The sequence below is a fragment of the Neolamprologus brichardi genome, chromosome 5 (genome assembly GCF_056152115.1).
Source record: "Neolamprologus brichardi isolate AB-2024 chromosome 5, ASM5615211v1, whole genome shotgun sequence".
NCBI lineage: Eukaryota > Metazoa > Chordata > Actinopteri > Cichliformes > Cichlidae > Neolamprologus > Neolamprologus brichardi.
The window spans coordinates 14,227,235-14,243,329 of NC_142108.1; the positions used below are offsets into that span (position 1 = coordinate 14,227,235).

The 16,095-nt window shown below is 39.0% G+C and overlaps 1 protein-coding gene across 1 annotated transcript; it reads right to left on the reverse strand.

Annotated features, from left to right (window-relative positions):
* Positions 1–2,343: 2,343 nt before the first annotated feature.
* Positions 2,344–5,037, reverse strand: apof (apolipoprotein F). The gene is made up of 2 exons (XM_006807569.3): positions 4,889–5,037; positions 2,344–4,321 (listed from the first exon to the last, which is right to left on the reverse strand). Exon 2 carries the CDS (start codon positions 4,283–4,285, stop codon positions 3,005–3,007), a length of 1,281 nt encoding a protein of 426 aa, XP_006807632.1. The 5' UTR covers positions 4,286–4,321; positions 4,889–5,037; the 3' UTR covers positions 2,344–3,004.
* Between the last annotated feature and the right edge of the window lie 11,058 nt (positions 5,038–16,095).

A 16,095-nucleotide genomic window follows, 5' to 3' on the forward strand; every position in this document is an offset into this window, starting at 1 on the left:
TTTTTCATTGGATATCTACTTGTCCCGCCCAAGAAGACCATGACGACTAAACTCCCGACGCCATTTTGGCTCTGAAAGAATTTCCACCAAAGGCAGTTAAAGAGCCGAAATGTCGCAACAAGACTCGCAGATTCCTCGTGAGTTCAGACTTAACGCCTGATTGGTCAGTCCGTGAACAGGACCACGCGTTCTGCTGGTTAACGCATCTGTCAATCTCTCGCGTTGCAAGCCAGTGAGCAAAATAGAAACTTACGGCCGTGTAACCAAGAGATTTCCCGAGAAATGACGTCTCGAAAGTGACAAAGCCAAAGAGGAGCATGTGACTCACAACAAACCTCAAAACAGGTTGTGTGTCTTCGTAGAATCATCTGAGAAGAAAGCGTTTTTTTTATTGTATTCCCACGTCGTTTTTATTGTATTCCTTTATGCAAACACGATGAAAATGAAAAAAAAAAAAGTACCTTTACGTTTATTGGAGTAAAATTTGAAAAGCATGACGTTTTATCCTTCATACCTAGTATTAACAACAACGTTAATACTACTAAGCAGAAGAGTAGTTGGTGTTTTTGTCTACCAGTGAACTAAAACGTTGACACACATGGAAAGTCTCCAGTTCTTTGTGCATATTTTCAGTACAGTAGCTGCTCCCCAGAGCTGGCGTGCAACAAAGTACTTACAAGTACAAGTACTTCGTTACTGTACTTAACGAGAATTTAGAAAAATCAGCATACACAGACTGTCATTTTGTGCGCAGTTTGTACAGCTTGTTACTAACTAAAGGTCCAGTGGAGATGAAGAAGAAAGGGTAATATATTAAAGGCAAGGACTGCTCAGAGGTATTTACTTGCAAGTCCTCATGTTTGCAAATCAGATATTGGGTTTGTGCATGTGACATTATGTTTTTCATACTGTGAAAAGTGCTGAAAAACAAACTCTTTGTGTTTTCAAAGGTTGAAAAAAAATATTCAGCCGTTTACTGCTCCTTAACCCACAGAGGCTATTCACAGTGGGTGGCTCCGCATGTTTTGATTTACAAACCAGGCATATTTTGCTTATTAGACGACAGCACACTGTATTTAATGTGTTTATTCTCTCGGTTTCTACTGTCACCAGTAGATGTCACACTTCACTCAAAGAAATTAGGATGCCAGTTTGGATTTTTTTTTTTTTTTTTTTTAACTTTGACTCAAATGCGCCATGCAGGTGTGAAGAAATTCCTAAGTTTTAAATATAATTTCTCTTATGCAAATCTAATATAGTTATTATTATTAACTTAACCATACATTCTATAGGCCTGTTGGGCCTATCAGATTAAATATTTTGATTCTTATCCTTTTTTCAGTATTTAGAGTGTGGAAAGTTATTTTAAATAAATAATATGTTGTGTAAGAATATCTTGATCAAGTCAGAGGGAATTAGGCAACAGACAGGCAACACTCTGCCCTGGTCACCGGTCAGTCAGAGGGCCAGCACCAAACACACACAAAAAAAGAAACACAGTGGGTTTCTCTCTTTTGCTTCATATATAATCTGCATCAACAGAGAGAACAGACAAATTCACAAACGTCTCAGACAGCTGGAATTAAATAGAAATTTGAGTGTATCCTGTAAGCCAATATAACATAACATCCACTGTTTTTAAGATATCAAAATTTTGTGTGATGGTAGATATCAATAACAGCTTGAGCTGATTTAATTGTGCTGAAAATTAGGCCAAGGTTAAGGTCAGGGTCACCCCAAATGATAAAATCAGTGAAAACTTTAACTTTACCGACAATTCTTTATGGCTTATCTTCAAATTCCACAACTGGCTAAGCATTTGACCTTGAACTTCATTGTTAGCGTTTACGTTGAAAAAAAATTTAAATAAAACATAAAGAGTTTTATTGATTTCAGTCAAGTCTGCTCTAGTTATATGGGTAAAGATAATAAAATACATCACAATCGCACACTAACACATCTGCACTTATGGCCAGTTTGTGTTATCTGTTGGAGTGTGAATGTTAGATAAAAGTCCTTAGGTATTGCAAAAAGCCTTGTACAAATATGTGTGTGTGTGTGCGCGCATGTGTGTGCGCATGTGTGTGTGTGTGATCAGCCGACTCAAATTTACAGTAGGAAGCATTTTGATTGCTTAAATTGAGTATGAAGGCGCCTTATAAGTGCCAAACCCCATGCCACTTATTTTTTTCTTTTTAAAGTATTATGTAAATATTCTTTAAAGCATCACTTAGCGTCAGCTGAAGTACATACACAGTTTAAATTCCCACGATTAAGACTGTGTTAGGTTCAACACGAGCGTGCACATTAAATATTTTCAGCACAAAAAACAATCTGATAACATTATACACTGCCACCAATTTAATGTAAAATTTAATAACATTTACAGGAAAAAATATACAGCAACAACATTTTTATCATGAGGCTAGTGTCCCTGCAATTAAATCCGAGCTGAGAATATGACTGCGACCTGACAACCTGACTGTAGGTTTCAGCTGAAGGAAGGGACAAATTAAAAATAAAAGATGATAAACAGAGACGGGCAAAATCAAAGTGTTGAGGGACTGAAGGTTTTGTTTCCTGAGACCAGTCATCAGTGTTGCTGCCTAATACGATTAACTAGTAAACTACTTTATAAAGTATATACTTAAAATATTATTTCTAAGCAATGGCTTAAAGCTTACTTTCTGAGGTTATAAATTATTGGATCTGTTTTCAGCTCATGTGGACATTTTTCACTCTGTGGAATGACTTTTATTTCATTGTTAGCTTACATTGTCTCTCTTTTATTATTTTATATATGCAGACAAATTGGAATCTGTCTTAATAATATTCTTTTGTTGTGTACACACTTACAAAAAAAGAAAAGAAAAATTGCACTGCAAATTATCACTAATAGTTACTATGCAAACAGGTAAGCTATCAATCATTGATCATCTATCTTTACACATGTAGTTATGTCAGTATTTATTGCCAGAGTTTAAGAGGGTGATTCATTGATTCTTCAGTCTATGGTGATGACACCCTCCTCCACGCTGAACTGGTTCACCAGCATGTCATCTTCCTCCTTCATGGAGTTGAGCAGATACTTGACCCCAGCTTTCACGCCGGTCTTCACCCCTGCACCCAGAGCATAGCCCGCTACCCCAGCAGTCCCACCCGTGGCGACCATGAGGGCATCTGTTCCGAGGTCAACAGCGCTCAGGATGGCTCTCTCCTTGGCTGTTTCAGAACAGTTGACTGAGGCGTAATACACAGCTGTGCCAAGGTTATAGAGTGTGCTGACTCCAGGGATCCACTCCATGACATTGTACACGCGCTGCTCGCTTTTGTTGATGCAGTTCCTCTGAGTGCTGCGCTTCCACCGGTGACCAGTTGCTGCTGTGGCGCTGCACTGATGGATCCAGGTCTCAGATTCTGTGGAATCAGATGGCAATATGCGACTACTTTTTTTCCACACTGCCTGGTACATCCCGGGTGTGTGACGCCCACTGCTGGTCACACCAGCACACAGGAATCCCAGGCTTTCACAGCTGCTCAAAGCATCCTCCAGTCCACCTGTGCCTCCCTCCACAGCGTTTCCTATCAGCATGGTCCCATTTACTCGACTCCAACCCTCGCAGTGCCCCTCCTGAATAGTGTTGCCTTCTCCCGCGAATGCCAGCTGCTCAATGTTAAACATCACAGCTTTTATGTGCCGCTGAGTTTGATCTCTCCCTGAAGGCAATGATGCTGATGTGGGTGTTGGTGCAGCTGCTGATTTACTCATCCTCCGCTCTATCAGGCCTTCTACCTCCATCAGGAGCTCCTCTGTATCAGCCACTCCCAGCAGATCATACAGCTTCAGCAACAGGGTCTGTGCTTCCTTTGGGCACCCTGCCACCACCAACACAGGCACCAAAGAGAGACCCAACAGCTCCTGTGGAAAGATGGAGGACAGCTGGTCATCCACAGCGCTGGCTGACAGCAGCTCCTCACAGCTGATGTTCCCCTGAATGTGTAAATGAGCTTGAATCTGCTCCTGAAGCTTCGCCCCAAGGACCGATATCATTCGTTGGGCAGATTGGATTCTTTCAGATTTTTCCTCAGGTAAGAGACCAGACTGAACTTGAGATCCCAGGAGAGAGTCAAGATTCTGTTTGGACACCTCCTCTACAGCTTCATGGGTGTCACTTCCTGGAAGCAGAGTGCTCTTTTGCACCAAAGGAGGTGGGACCCTGCACAAGGCCTGTTCATTCAGCAGGAGCTGGATCACAATCAGCCACTTCAGCTTGGAGGACATCATCCTGCTTTAAAAGAACACTTTTCCAAAGCCACTACACTAAATCGGAATAGTAAAAACAAGGGGAAAAAAACATTAGGGTTATTATTGTATGTGCTGAGTAAATAGTGCAATCAAAGACCTGGATTATTTGGTTAGTTTGTCATCACAGTAAATGTAAACCACTTTGTCTTATAGATGGGTTTATAATTGCAATGTTATTCTTGTGGTGTTAAATCCTTTGCTGCAGGCACTGAGCAAATATTGACTTACTGGTGTTTATGCATTTGCAAAGGTACGCTGTGCAGGAAAATAACCTTACTAGATCATTTAACCTTTAAATCCGGGACAAAAATGCTGTTTGTAAAAAAAAGAGTTAATCGCACTGTAACTTTAACGGGAAAAAAAAATGCTATTAACAAATCTATTCTACATCTAAAGTGAAATTAAACCAAAAAAAAAAAAGCAAAAGCAGTTAAAAAAAAAAAGATTTTGTTTAGCAAAGCAAGAAAAAGCAACACGTCCTGAAACTGGCCCCTCATTCAGAGCTGAAGCAATTGCTCATGTCCTGTTTTGTTCTCAAAAACAACAAAAACATCCTGTTCCATATGTTTATCGTACACCTACCTTATTAATAATTAGTGTTGCTCATGAAGTCCTGAGCGTCTGACCAAGATGGCTTCACCATGTAGGATGCTTTTTGTTTTCCCCTTTTTCCCTTTTCTCCAAACGTGCATAGTGATCTTTTCTCCCTTTGCCTCCAATGAGAATCTCTTTCTTTACACATGACATCCCACAGCCCTCCCTCTGTATCATCCGTCTTTCAACTCCCTCTTCTCTTTGGCCTCATTGCTCAACAGGGAGATCAGGGCTTGAATATTGATTCACGTGGGGGAAAGTCCATGTGTTCTAAAGCAGTTTTGTTTGTCTGCCCCGCCATCCTCTCATTCTCCCCACCCCCCACCTAGTCCCTCTGCTCCCCCTGTTCCCTCTCACACAGTCGTCAGGTTTTGTTTTTGACCCAAATACTTGAAAGAAATCTCCCCTCATGCCGTTAGCGAATTTATCTCTTACAGAACCAAGTGTGTGTGTGTGTGTGTGTGTGTGTGTGGGGGGGGGGGGGGGGGGGGGGGGGGGGGGTATGCTGTGTGTGCGTTTCTTTTCCTTGTGCCATTATTTTACATCCTAATGCATTACACACTGCTCCATTTACAAACATACTTTTTCTTTTTCTTCTTCTTCATTTTTTTTTTTTTGCCCTGAAGCTCTGTTGACACACAATATAACGCTGGTAAAAGTCCATCTTGCACCCAGAATAGTGCAGTTTTGACCTGGAGCATCAGTGTCTTTTAGAAATGTGACTTTATCAGAGTCATTGTGATTATGCATTTAACCTTTATTACATTTTTAAAATTACAATCTAATGAATTGCAATGCCTGCTTGTTTTTTTTGTTTTTTTTTACTGATTTGAGGCGTGAAACATTTTCAAAAATAAGCACATGTCCTGTTTGTTGTTGCTCTTGGACCAGCATTCTTATCCAAAGAACTTAACTTCTTCTCCTGATCCTATACCACTCACTCATTATGGCTACTCTCTTTCTTTTGCTCTTTACACACCAATTTTACCCTTACACAAAAATAGCTTTACCCTGTTAGAATCCAGCAGAACGCTCAAATAACAGGAATAACCTTTATTTGGTGAGGAACGGTAACTTAAATAGACATCAAAACTGGCCTCCCCGGGACTCACTGTGAGGTTCCACATGGATTTCTCCCACTTAATCAGCAAATTCAGGTTATGTGACAGAGAGTGATATTATTGCATTTAACCAGTCAGTAGTGGACTGAAGCATGTCAGACTTGTCCAGTGTTCTTCCAGAATTTGGAAAACTATGGTTTTCATCCTTATGTACTCCTTATAGTTTCCAGTAGTAATAGGTTCCTTGTAATAGGTTCCGATAACACTCTAGAGTTGAAGTTTTAAATTTCCATGTATGTCAATGAGTGTCCTACAAATAAATAAGATCATTCAGAACCAAATTGTCCAACTACCATAAAAAAAAGTAAAAAAAAAAAAAAAGAAAAAGTTAATCAGTCATTTCATGTGTTCACAAGTCCTGTTGTCATTCTTGCATGTCTGGTAATTCAGTAATATAACGCTCTGCACAGACACATAAAGTTCAGAGCTGCTTCCAATTAGACGATAATCAATCATATCGCATTTCTTAAATATATGCACTCACTGGCCACTTTATTAGGTCAAGAAGACCTGCTGAAGCTCTGCTAAGCATCAGCATAAGGATGAAATATGACTTGTAGTGAATGTAGTGGGTTGATGGTGCCACACTAGCTGGTCTGAGTATTTCAGAAACTGTGCATTTGCTGAGATTTTACTACACATCCATCTCTAGGGTTTAGAAAATGAGCAGAGGTCAGAGAAAAATGGGCAGGCCACTTCAAGCTGATTGGAAGGCAGCAGTAACTCAAACAAATACTCATCATAACCAAGATATGTAGAAAAGCATCTCTGCGCACACAGGACATCACATCTTTATAGAAGATGCGCTACAACTGCAGAAGACACCATAGATGTCAGCTAATGGTGTGAAAATATTTCCATAGCATACCACTTTGGATCCCTTTATGATCACAGTATTGGCTACCCATCTTACAATGGCTGCTTTCAGCAGGATAACACACAAAGCTCAGATCCTCTCACACTGGTTTCTTGAAGATGTTAATGAGTTCCCCCTATTCAAACAGCCTCCACAGCCACCATAGCTCAATCGGACAGAAAACCTTTGAAATGTGGGGGAACGGGAGATTCACATTATGGATGTGCAGCCAACAAATTTGAAGCATGTTTGATGCTGTCATGCAACTATGTAAAAATGGACAAAAATCTCTGAGGAATGTATCCAGCACCATGTTGACTCTATGGCATGAGAATTAAGGCAGTTCTGGGGGTAAAAGTGGGTTCAACTCAATAGTAGCAAAGTGTACCTAATGAAATGCCTGGCATACTGTGTGATAGGAGGATTTCTTGGCACTAGGGGGCGATGTTGGGAAAAAATTTCTTTGTCATGGGAGCAGATGTCAATATAAATAAAACTTCTGCTTCTTTAAGTTTCTTGAAGATGTTTTCACCTCTCCCACTGGGTTTAAATCTGGGACACTCCGCCATTTGACCTTAGAACTGAAGAGGCTTCTCGGATGAGAGGTGAAACATCTTCAAGCAACTTAAAGAAGTCCAGACGCTTCTCTTTGCAAGTTCCTTTGACTACGATGACCTGGATGACTGAGAACCTTCACAGACTTAATGATTCGAGCAAGTCGTGAAAATGTTCTGAAAAGAACGCTGTCTGACCCTTTTTTTTTTTTTTTTTTTTTTTACATCTGACGCAAGAAATATGAACCACCTGAATGTTTCACCTATTTTTTAAATATTAGTATTAGTTGCTGACTATTTACATCCCAACAGAATAGATTAGGGATGTGGTAGAAGGGGAGAGTGTCATCATGAATGTGCAGATGATGAATATGGAGCAACTGTGTGATGCTGTCATGTCAGTATGAATCAAAGTTTTAAAAACTTTGTTGAATCTGTGCCATGAAGAATTAGTGCAGTTCTAAAAGAAAAATGAGCTCAATCAAGATAGCAGCAAGATTTCTTAATGAAGTGACCGATGAGTGTACAACACAAATATATGACGGTCTTGCCCGGACACAGGAAAGCGGTCCTATTTAATGTGGTTGATAAATAATATAAGATGTCTAATTAGAGGACTGATTGCTTACACAGTAATTTCTGCAGGGAATTCAGTGGAAATGACACATATGGATATGATTAAGACGCTAGGGTCCAATAAAAAATCCTCAGAAGCTTTTTCATATAAGTGGAGCACTTTATTTACATCAACAGGTTTTGAACCACAGGTTTTTTAAGTGCCTGCTTCACTCTCATTCCAGAAAAGTTAGGCAGGCTAAGCCAGTCATGTTTCAAAATCATGAGAGGGAGGAGTCATAGAGTAAAGAAGGCATGAACCTTTGCTCAGTATCTGTCACCTGCCCCAGCTCCGTGTGACTGTCTCATTAAAACCTCCACTTGCATATGATAAGTAAAAGCTTTAAAAGCAGTTTCAGCCGCCAGATATAATAGGACCTGATTAAAAAGAATTTGACCACAAAATCAAAGTAACTCAAAAACAAAATCAGAAATCTAATATTTGCTTTTGTTTTTTTAATCAGTCAATGGAAAAAAAATTAAAATGAAAATTACACAATGTAATTCATTACTATTGCAGATGCAGGTGTGTCATTTAGCAGCGCTCTCATCATTCAGCCATCAGAACAAGGTGTACCCACCGGTTTGTGCAATGCATGACTGAGCACGACTGCAGCCAGACATATTTGATGTACTTGTCTTTTAGATAAGTAGGTACAGCATATGGAGTTTCTTCTGATGGTTCTAGTTATTGTGAAGTAATGGCACAAGAAGTCTCTCTGCAAGAGAAACTCAATGGGCTAACAAGCTTCTAAGTCTTTAATTAAGTGTGATTGATTCGGTCTCATGGGGTCAGGAACCATGAGCACACAAATACACAGGCACTGATACGATACCGTGATACTAATGAGTATTTGTTTTTGTGTAGTTAGAAAGACTTTAAACATTTAGATTTATTGTTGCAATAGAATATTTTTGGCTATGGCAAAACTGAATTCAAAGTAACTGAGGTTAAAAAAAAGAAGAAGAAAGAAATAGAAAAGCTCAGAACTTTTATATGTGTCTGAATGTGTCCTTCAGCAAAAGATGAATTGTTCTCCGTGCATTTCATGTTCTGTACAAAATGAAAGCTTTAACATTCTAGATCACGTTTAAGAGATGCTAATACCAGATTTCAGCAACTATGGACAGAGTTAGCTGGGTGATGCCTACTGCTAACTGCTAGAGTCATTTAAAAATAAATAAAGCTATCAATAAAGCATTATCAATTTATCAAATTAACCACCGACAAATTGAATAAAAGTGTTAAAAATATTTTCCATTTAAAATTAAAACAAAAAGAAAACAAAACCAGTTGTTCTGCATGTGATGAGTCTGTAGGGGTGTTTCTTCTGTCTCATCAAGCCACTGATGAGCTGTTGGCACTGTAATTTAATTCAGTTCAGTTTAATTTATAATCTGACCTAATCACAACAACAATCGCCTCAATGTACTCACATTAATGCAGAGAAAACCCCAGCAATCAGACAACGCCTTATGAGTAAGCGCTCAGCAACAGTGGGAAGAAAAAACTTCCTTTTAACAGGAAGAAGCCTCCAGCAGAACCAGGCTCAGGAAGGCCATCTGCTGCGACCAGTTGGGGGTGAGGGGTGGGAGACAGGTGAAAGACAGAGATTAATAATAAGTAATAATTAAAATCTAGAGAGTGAATCCAGAGAGAACACATAGTGAGTAAAAAAAAAGGTGATTGAAGAAGAACCATTGCATCATGGGAAGCCGCCAGCAGCATAGGCCTGTTGCAGTGTAACTAAGAGTGGATTGAGGGTCAACTTATCCAGTCCTAACTACAAGATTTATCAAAAAAAAAAGAAAGTTTTAAGACCAATTTTAAAAGCAGAGGGTGTCTGTCTCCCAAATACAAACTCACAGAGAGAACTGGTTCCACAGAAGGAACTAAATGCTGAAGGCTCTGCTTCCCATTCAACTTTTTAATACCTTACAAACCACAAATAAGCCAGCAGTCTGAGAGCGAAGTGCTCTATTGGATTACTATGAGGTCTTTAGGATGAGACGGGGTTTGATTCTGCACAAATGCAAGAATATATATATATATATATATATATATATATATATATATATGTATGTTTGTCTAATGTGCACACTGAAGAAGATATCCTGGTCAAAAACAAGTCCACCTGGTTAGACACCATGTTTCTAGGATTTTTACAATAACCTCAGTTTTGCCTGAATTTAGTGGTCATCCCAGTCATTATGTCTAATAAGTAATAGCTTAAATTTTGCATGTGTCATCTGGCTTCATGGATAGCTAAAGCTGGGTTTCATTTTCATAGCAATGACAACATACGGTGTGTTTTGTGGCATAGGCTAAACAAAACTGCCCAAGGGAAAATGTCTAATGCAAATAGTTTCCTAGCAACTAGCAACCAATTCTGTGGAACTCTATGGAACGAATAAACTGTAGTGTTTGACAAACAGGAAGGCTGACTGACATGTCTGACAGGAGATAATAGTTAAAACTTTATGGCACTTACTTTGAAATGAACAAGTTTCATAATGTCTTGTGGCAAACACTACATGCTCATATATGTTCACATTTAATGTGGTGATGTCACTCATTACATTAAAGGGAGCAGCGATGCTAAATAATTAAACACACACGCATCTTTAAATTTGCTCTTGTGAATGTCTGTCACTGTAACACAAGTCATCCTAAGAGTAACAGGAAACAAATATCCGCAAGCTACAACACCCTAAAAAGTTAGTTCACACCCTGACCACAAACCTAAACTAAAGCTTCAAACATGTTACTGTAAGCCATCTGACACTCTGTTTCATTTTCTTAAAGAGCATGCATTTCAGTGACAAAGAGATTTCATGTGAGAGATACAGAAGAGTAACTCTAACAAGATAATCGAGCAAAACCTATTCTACATAATGAATAGATAAAAAAGTATGATTCATTTTCTGATGGATGCTTCCAGCTGGATAATGCACCATGTCACAAAGCTATTATATACCACATTAAACATTTTCTTTTAATGTCTCTTGCATTAAATAAGGAATGGACAAAGGTCTGTACACAATTCAGCATACAAATAAGCTCCAGATTACTTTCTCTTTTTTAAGCCAAAGTTTTATCCACATGAGGATGAAACATTTAGCTTTATTGTGAGATTTGTGCAGATTTTTTGCCTGTTTCTTTCTATGTCTTAATGAAAGAAATATCATTTTTTCAATGAGGAACATCTAATGAGGCAGTTACTACAAATTATGTGTATACATGTGCAAGGGTGGGACAGAGTTTTGGGTGGTGGGTGGAGTGCTAATCGGATTAAAAATTAACTCAAGCTATATAAAATTTGAGAAAGAGAAATCCTGCTGTCTTAAAAGACTGGCTTCAACGTGACATGGAGCTGCTCTGATGCGAAGGGAAAAGATCAGCTCAGGGTAAGATTTTTTACACTTTTGGTTTGTTACACGAGTCTTTACATGGCTGACTGCATGAATTAAATTATATTATGGGATTATGTGATAACACAATACTCCATGGCTATTTTATTCCATTTTGACTTAAATCATAAGCAGTTAGGTCAAAATGTATCACTTGATGCACTATAGTTATCTGATTATTTAAAACTTGCTATATTATTTCTTAATTATTCTTATTTCTAGCAGCCAGTTGAGGTGGGATGAGGTGAGAATAGATAAATATAAGTATAGGTAAAAAGCAATGGAGTGATAGCAAATGAAAATAATTGTCATACTATATGCACAAAATATGGCATACCTACACATCACAGCTGCAGGAGCTGGTCAGACATTGAAATCCATGCCATGAAGCTCCTAGCACAGTTTTTGTGTTGATGCCAAAGGAAGTTTGTAGCCTTTCAGCTCACCTTTTTCCACCTCAGGACTCAGCGACTCGTCATCGCAACTTGGTTTCAGCTGGGATAGGCTGCAGACTATCACAAAGAGCTAACACAAAGAGCCAGACAACTATTTGCACTCACATTCACACCTACAAGCATTACCAGTTAACCTAACACCAGTAATTCCATGTCGCTGGACTGCGGGAGGAAGCCGGAGTACCCAGTGCTAACAATGGCACTCACCCATTCCTTCATAAATATTTGTAAAGGTGGACTGCGTGGCTACGTATTTGACTTTTGTCTTTGAATACAACTGAATTCAAAGATTAAGAGGTGTGGCACAATACTTCATCTACATGGTGTTTGCTCAGTCAATAAGCACCTTTCAAGTTTTTATCAACAGTATAATGTTTCAAAGGTTAAGCTCCTCCTCAGACTTCTGAAAAGAGAGAAAAAAAATGTAAACAATAAAATAGGAACTGCTCATGTTGGCTAATAGACATGTATTTGACGTATATTTGACAGAGATTGACAATTATCTGGGTTTGTGTTGCGTGGGCAGCAGTTCGAGCAGAGAGTCTCAAGCCATCTGAGAAATATGATCTCTCCAGCCAGTCATTGGTCTGCCCTGAGCCTAGGCAGACAATAGACAATGTTGTGTATTGTCCATATCCAGCTGACGTGGTTATTAGTTCAAAAGGTGTTAGAGGAAACACTGAAACAGTAGTGTTTACTCTGTATTCTGTTATGAACACACTAGAGAAAGTTTACTGTAAGCTTGTGTTTCAGCTGTAACATACAAAATTCAAGAGGAATGCTCATGAAATTCTGGAAGAATGTCTTGTTTTTCTGGGATATACCTGAATCCCACAAATCACAACACATTTAAAAAAATCAGTCAAAAAATGCATCACAGTCAACAGACAGAGGAAAAAAGAATATGAAATCAACAACCTGCTATGAGGTTTAGTTCACCTTTAGTTTTAAATACTGATGGCAAAGCACTTTGTATGTTGTGTGCTTTAGTAAAAACTAGTACTTTAGGTCTGTGTAATTTTATTGGACAGGGAGCTCATCATTTTGTATTTTGATGAGGGTGTTGTCTGTCATATCTGTCCAAAATATTCCATATTTGTTTAACTGGTTTTAGATCTGTTTTCCTTCAAAGCCATGGCATCATTTTCATAGTCATCAAACTAGTTAGTGATCCCTTTGGCCCTGTTGAAAAGACCACTCCAATCAGGACAGAAATGTTTCATCAAGTGTATCATTAACAGATAAATGTGGCACTGATTTGCTGACCCTCCACCCCAAAAAAGTCACATTCTGTAACTGTCTCTGGTCTTGAACTGTCCATCAGCAGAACAGAGTCACAGATCCCATCATTGAAATTGCCAAGGTTTCAATGTGTACCTTTTGGTTTTCTGCATAGCGCTCTTCATGCCGTTAACAGCACGAGATTTACGGTCCCTCCTTTGAAGCACAATAAAAGGGAACAAGTGAATTATTTTATGAAGAAATGGCTGTGGTCATGGACAGCAGAATAGATTAATAGATTACATAATTCACACGAAAGTTAATGGACTTTATATAATGATGGTGATGCCACAGAAGCAAATTGAAGCTTTACCAAACCAGTATTAGGCCTTTAGAGACTCTGACATAATATTTAAGGCTAATCAGTGGGCAGATATTTGCTATGCATCTAAAACCACGTTTTATCTATCCATGAACCAAGATAACACACACCAGTTAGTTAAACTGCATCAGTGTCTTAAAAGACATAAAGACCTGGATGATATCTGATTTCCTGCTTCTAAATTCAAATCAAACTGAGGTTATTGCACTCAGCCATAAGAATCTGACATCCAGCCAGATGCTTATTCTGGATGGCAACATCCTGTCCCAGAGTGACACTGAAAAAACTAGTTCCTGCATTTGTTACTTCAAGACTGGACTACTGTAATTCATCATTATCAGGATGTCTAAAAACTCCCTGAAAATCCTTCAGTGGATCCAAAATGCTGCAGCAAGAGTACTGATAGGGACTAGAAAGGGAGAGCATATTTCTCCTATACTAGCTTCTCATGCTTGGTTCCCAGTGAAGTCCTGAATTGAATCTTTAATCCTTCTCCTTATATGTAACGTCTTCAATAATCAGGCCTCATTAAGACCTCACAGTACCATGTCACTTTGAATCTAGCTCTTCACTCTCAGACTGCTGGCTTACTTGTGGTTCCTAGAGTGTTCTGAAGTAGAATTGAAGGCAGAGCCTTCCATTTTTAGGCCTCTCTTCTGTGGAACCAGCTCCCAATTTGTATTCAGGATACAGACACCCTCTCTGCTTTTAAGATTAGGCTTAAAACTTTCCTTTTTGATAAATCTTATAGTTAGGGCTGGGTCAGGTGACCCTAAATCCATCCTAAGTTATGTAGCAATAGGCCTAGGCTGCTAGATATTAAATGTTTATATTTGAGCCAAATGCAAAAATAGATATGCTTTAAACCAAATACTCAAAAACTCATATTTTAAGACACTCTGGGGTCAACAGTAATTTGTTATGCATCATTCATACAACTATATGAAAATGAGTGCCACAGTTCTGCACAAGGCAGATGAGTACCACTAAGATAAACTGGTGCCTTAAAGAAGCAGTATTTAACTATACTCAAACAGCTTTGCTGCATCATTGTAAACACATCGCTAAGTGTTGTAGAGGACAGTTCAACAGAGAACAAAGAACACCTTAACCACAGATACATGGAGACGCCTCCCATCTGATTCATGTGTCTTTTGTTTTTCTTTTTACCTTTAATCCAGTGATTCACAGTTCAGTGAAGTGATGGAGGGAACACATTTTTCACTGGTTGCATTGAGTATCTTCATCTTACTGACTGTGAGGTGTTGTTGTGAAGAAGAGGCCTACAATCCACTGACAGAGGTATGACTAAGTCAAATGAGATGCACTCACATTTCCATGCAGAACTTCGCAGCCACTGCAGCAAACATATTAAATAAGAAGTTGAAAAAATAACAACACTGAGCAAAAGGCTAACTCGTTTTCACTGTCCCCCAAGCCTGGATCAGACCGTGATTTGAAGGGATTGGATGACATCGGTTATGACAGCTTTCTGGGTCTGATGGGACGGAGAAACGCTGCTCTGACAAACAGTATGCCAAGAATTTTTGCTCAACTTTTCCTAAGAATGAAACTCATTTAACCTGTAGTTGTTTTAACATAAAAAGCAGCTGAATTCGGTGTTAAATAAGTTTTCATCATCGTGCTTTACTGAATGCAATATTTTTCTTTTGCAGGGGACACTGATCACAGCCTTGCTGATCTGTTGGGGTGGAGAACAAGTGAGTGCCTTTGGAATCAGTAGAACAGTTCTTACTAGAAGGAAGATGTGCTGATAAATGAATTAGATGCATTTTCTTGAATCTCAGGTCACTTTTAAGCACCTTCGGAAGCACTTGTTAGTTAGGTTTAGACTCCAAAAACAACATGTTTAGGCATAGGTGTTAAAACAGTAACAGTAATCCACACTTGTTGATGGATGAGCTGGGAGCAACTGCTCGCTCTCAATCAAGAGGCAGCATTACTCTCTACAGCCTCTCCTGATTTTTTCACGCCTATCACAAGTGCTCAGGCTGAGATTGTGAAAAGGTGGTGGATCTGTCAAGTCTGGTATTCCATGGCAAGTGACAAATCTAGTTCCAGGAAGCAATGAGCGGTGTTTCCTGATCAGTGTAGATAGCTTGAAGGGACTTTACTTTTCTTTGCAACAGGTATGACTAGTCTGGGTGGAAACAGGTATGCAGAAAAGAGGAGGCCGTTTCACTGATGATGGAAGGCTTAGGTAAGAAACCTGCTCACTTGAGAAAAAAGAAATGCAAGAAAGAAAGTTATGTGTAAGTTTTGTGCAAATGTTTTGACTGCATTTTGGATTTTTTTCCCCCTCAGGATGGAACGCTTTGTTTAATGGACACATGACACATACTTGTATCATGAACCCTCATGGTGAAACTTCGGCTTTTCCATCACGCTGTAAACCCTCAGGGCTACTGTACTTGTGGACAATATCCATCGGCCCATCAAATATTATTCACAGTCATAGTAACCCTGCATGAATGTTCCTCTGCTGTGATGAGAAAAATGCTCTGACATTATGCAAGTACATGTAAACAAAATCAAGATATAAAATAAAATATGCTTTTA

Coding starts and splice junctions, on each gene's coding strand:
- apof (XM_006807569.3), bottom strand. CDS start 4,285: ATGATGTCCTCCAAGCTGAAGTGGCTGATTGTGATCCAGCTCCTGCTG.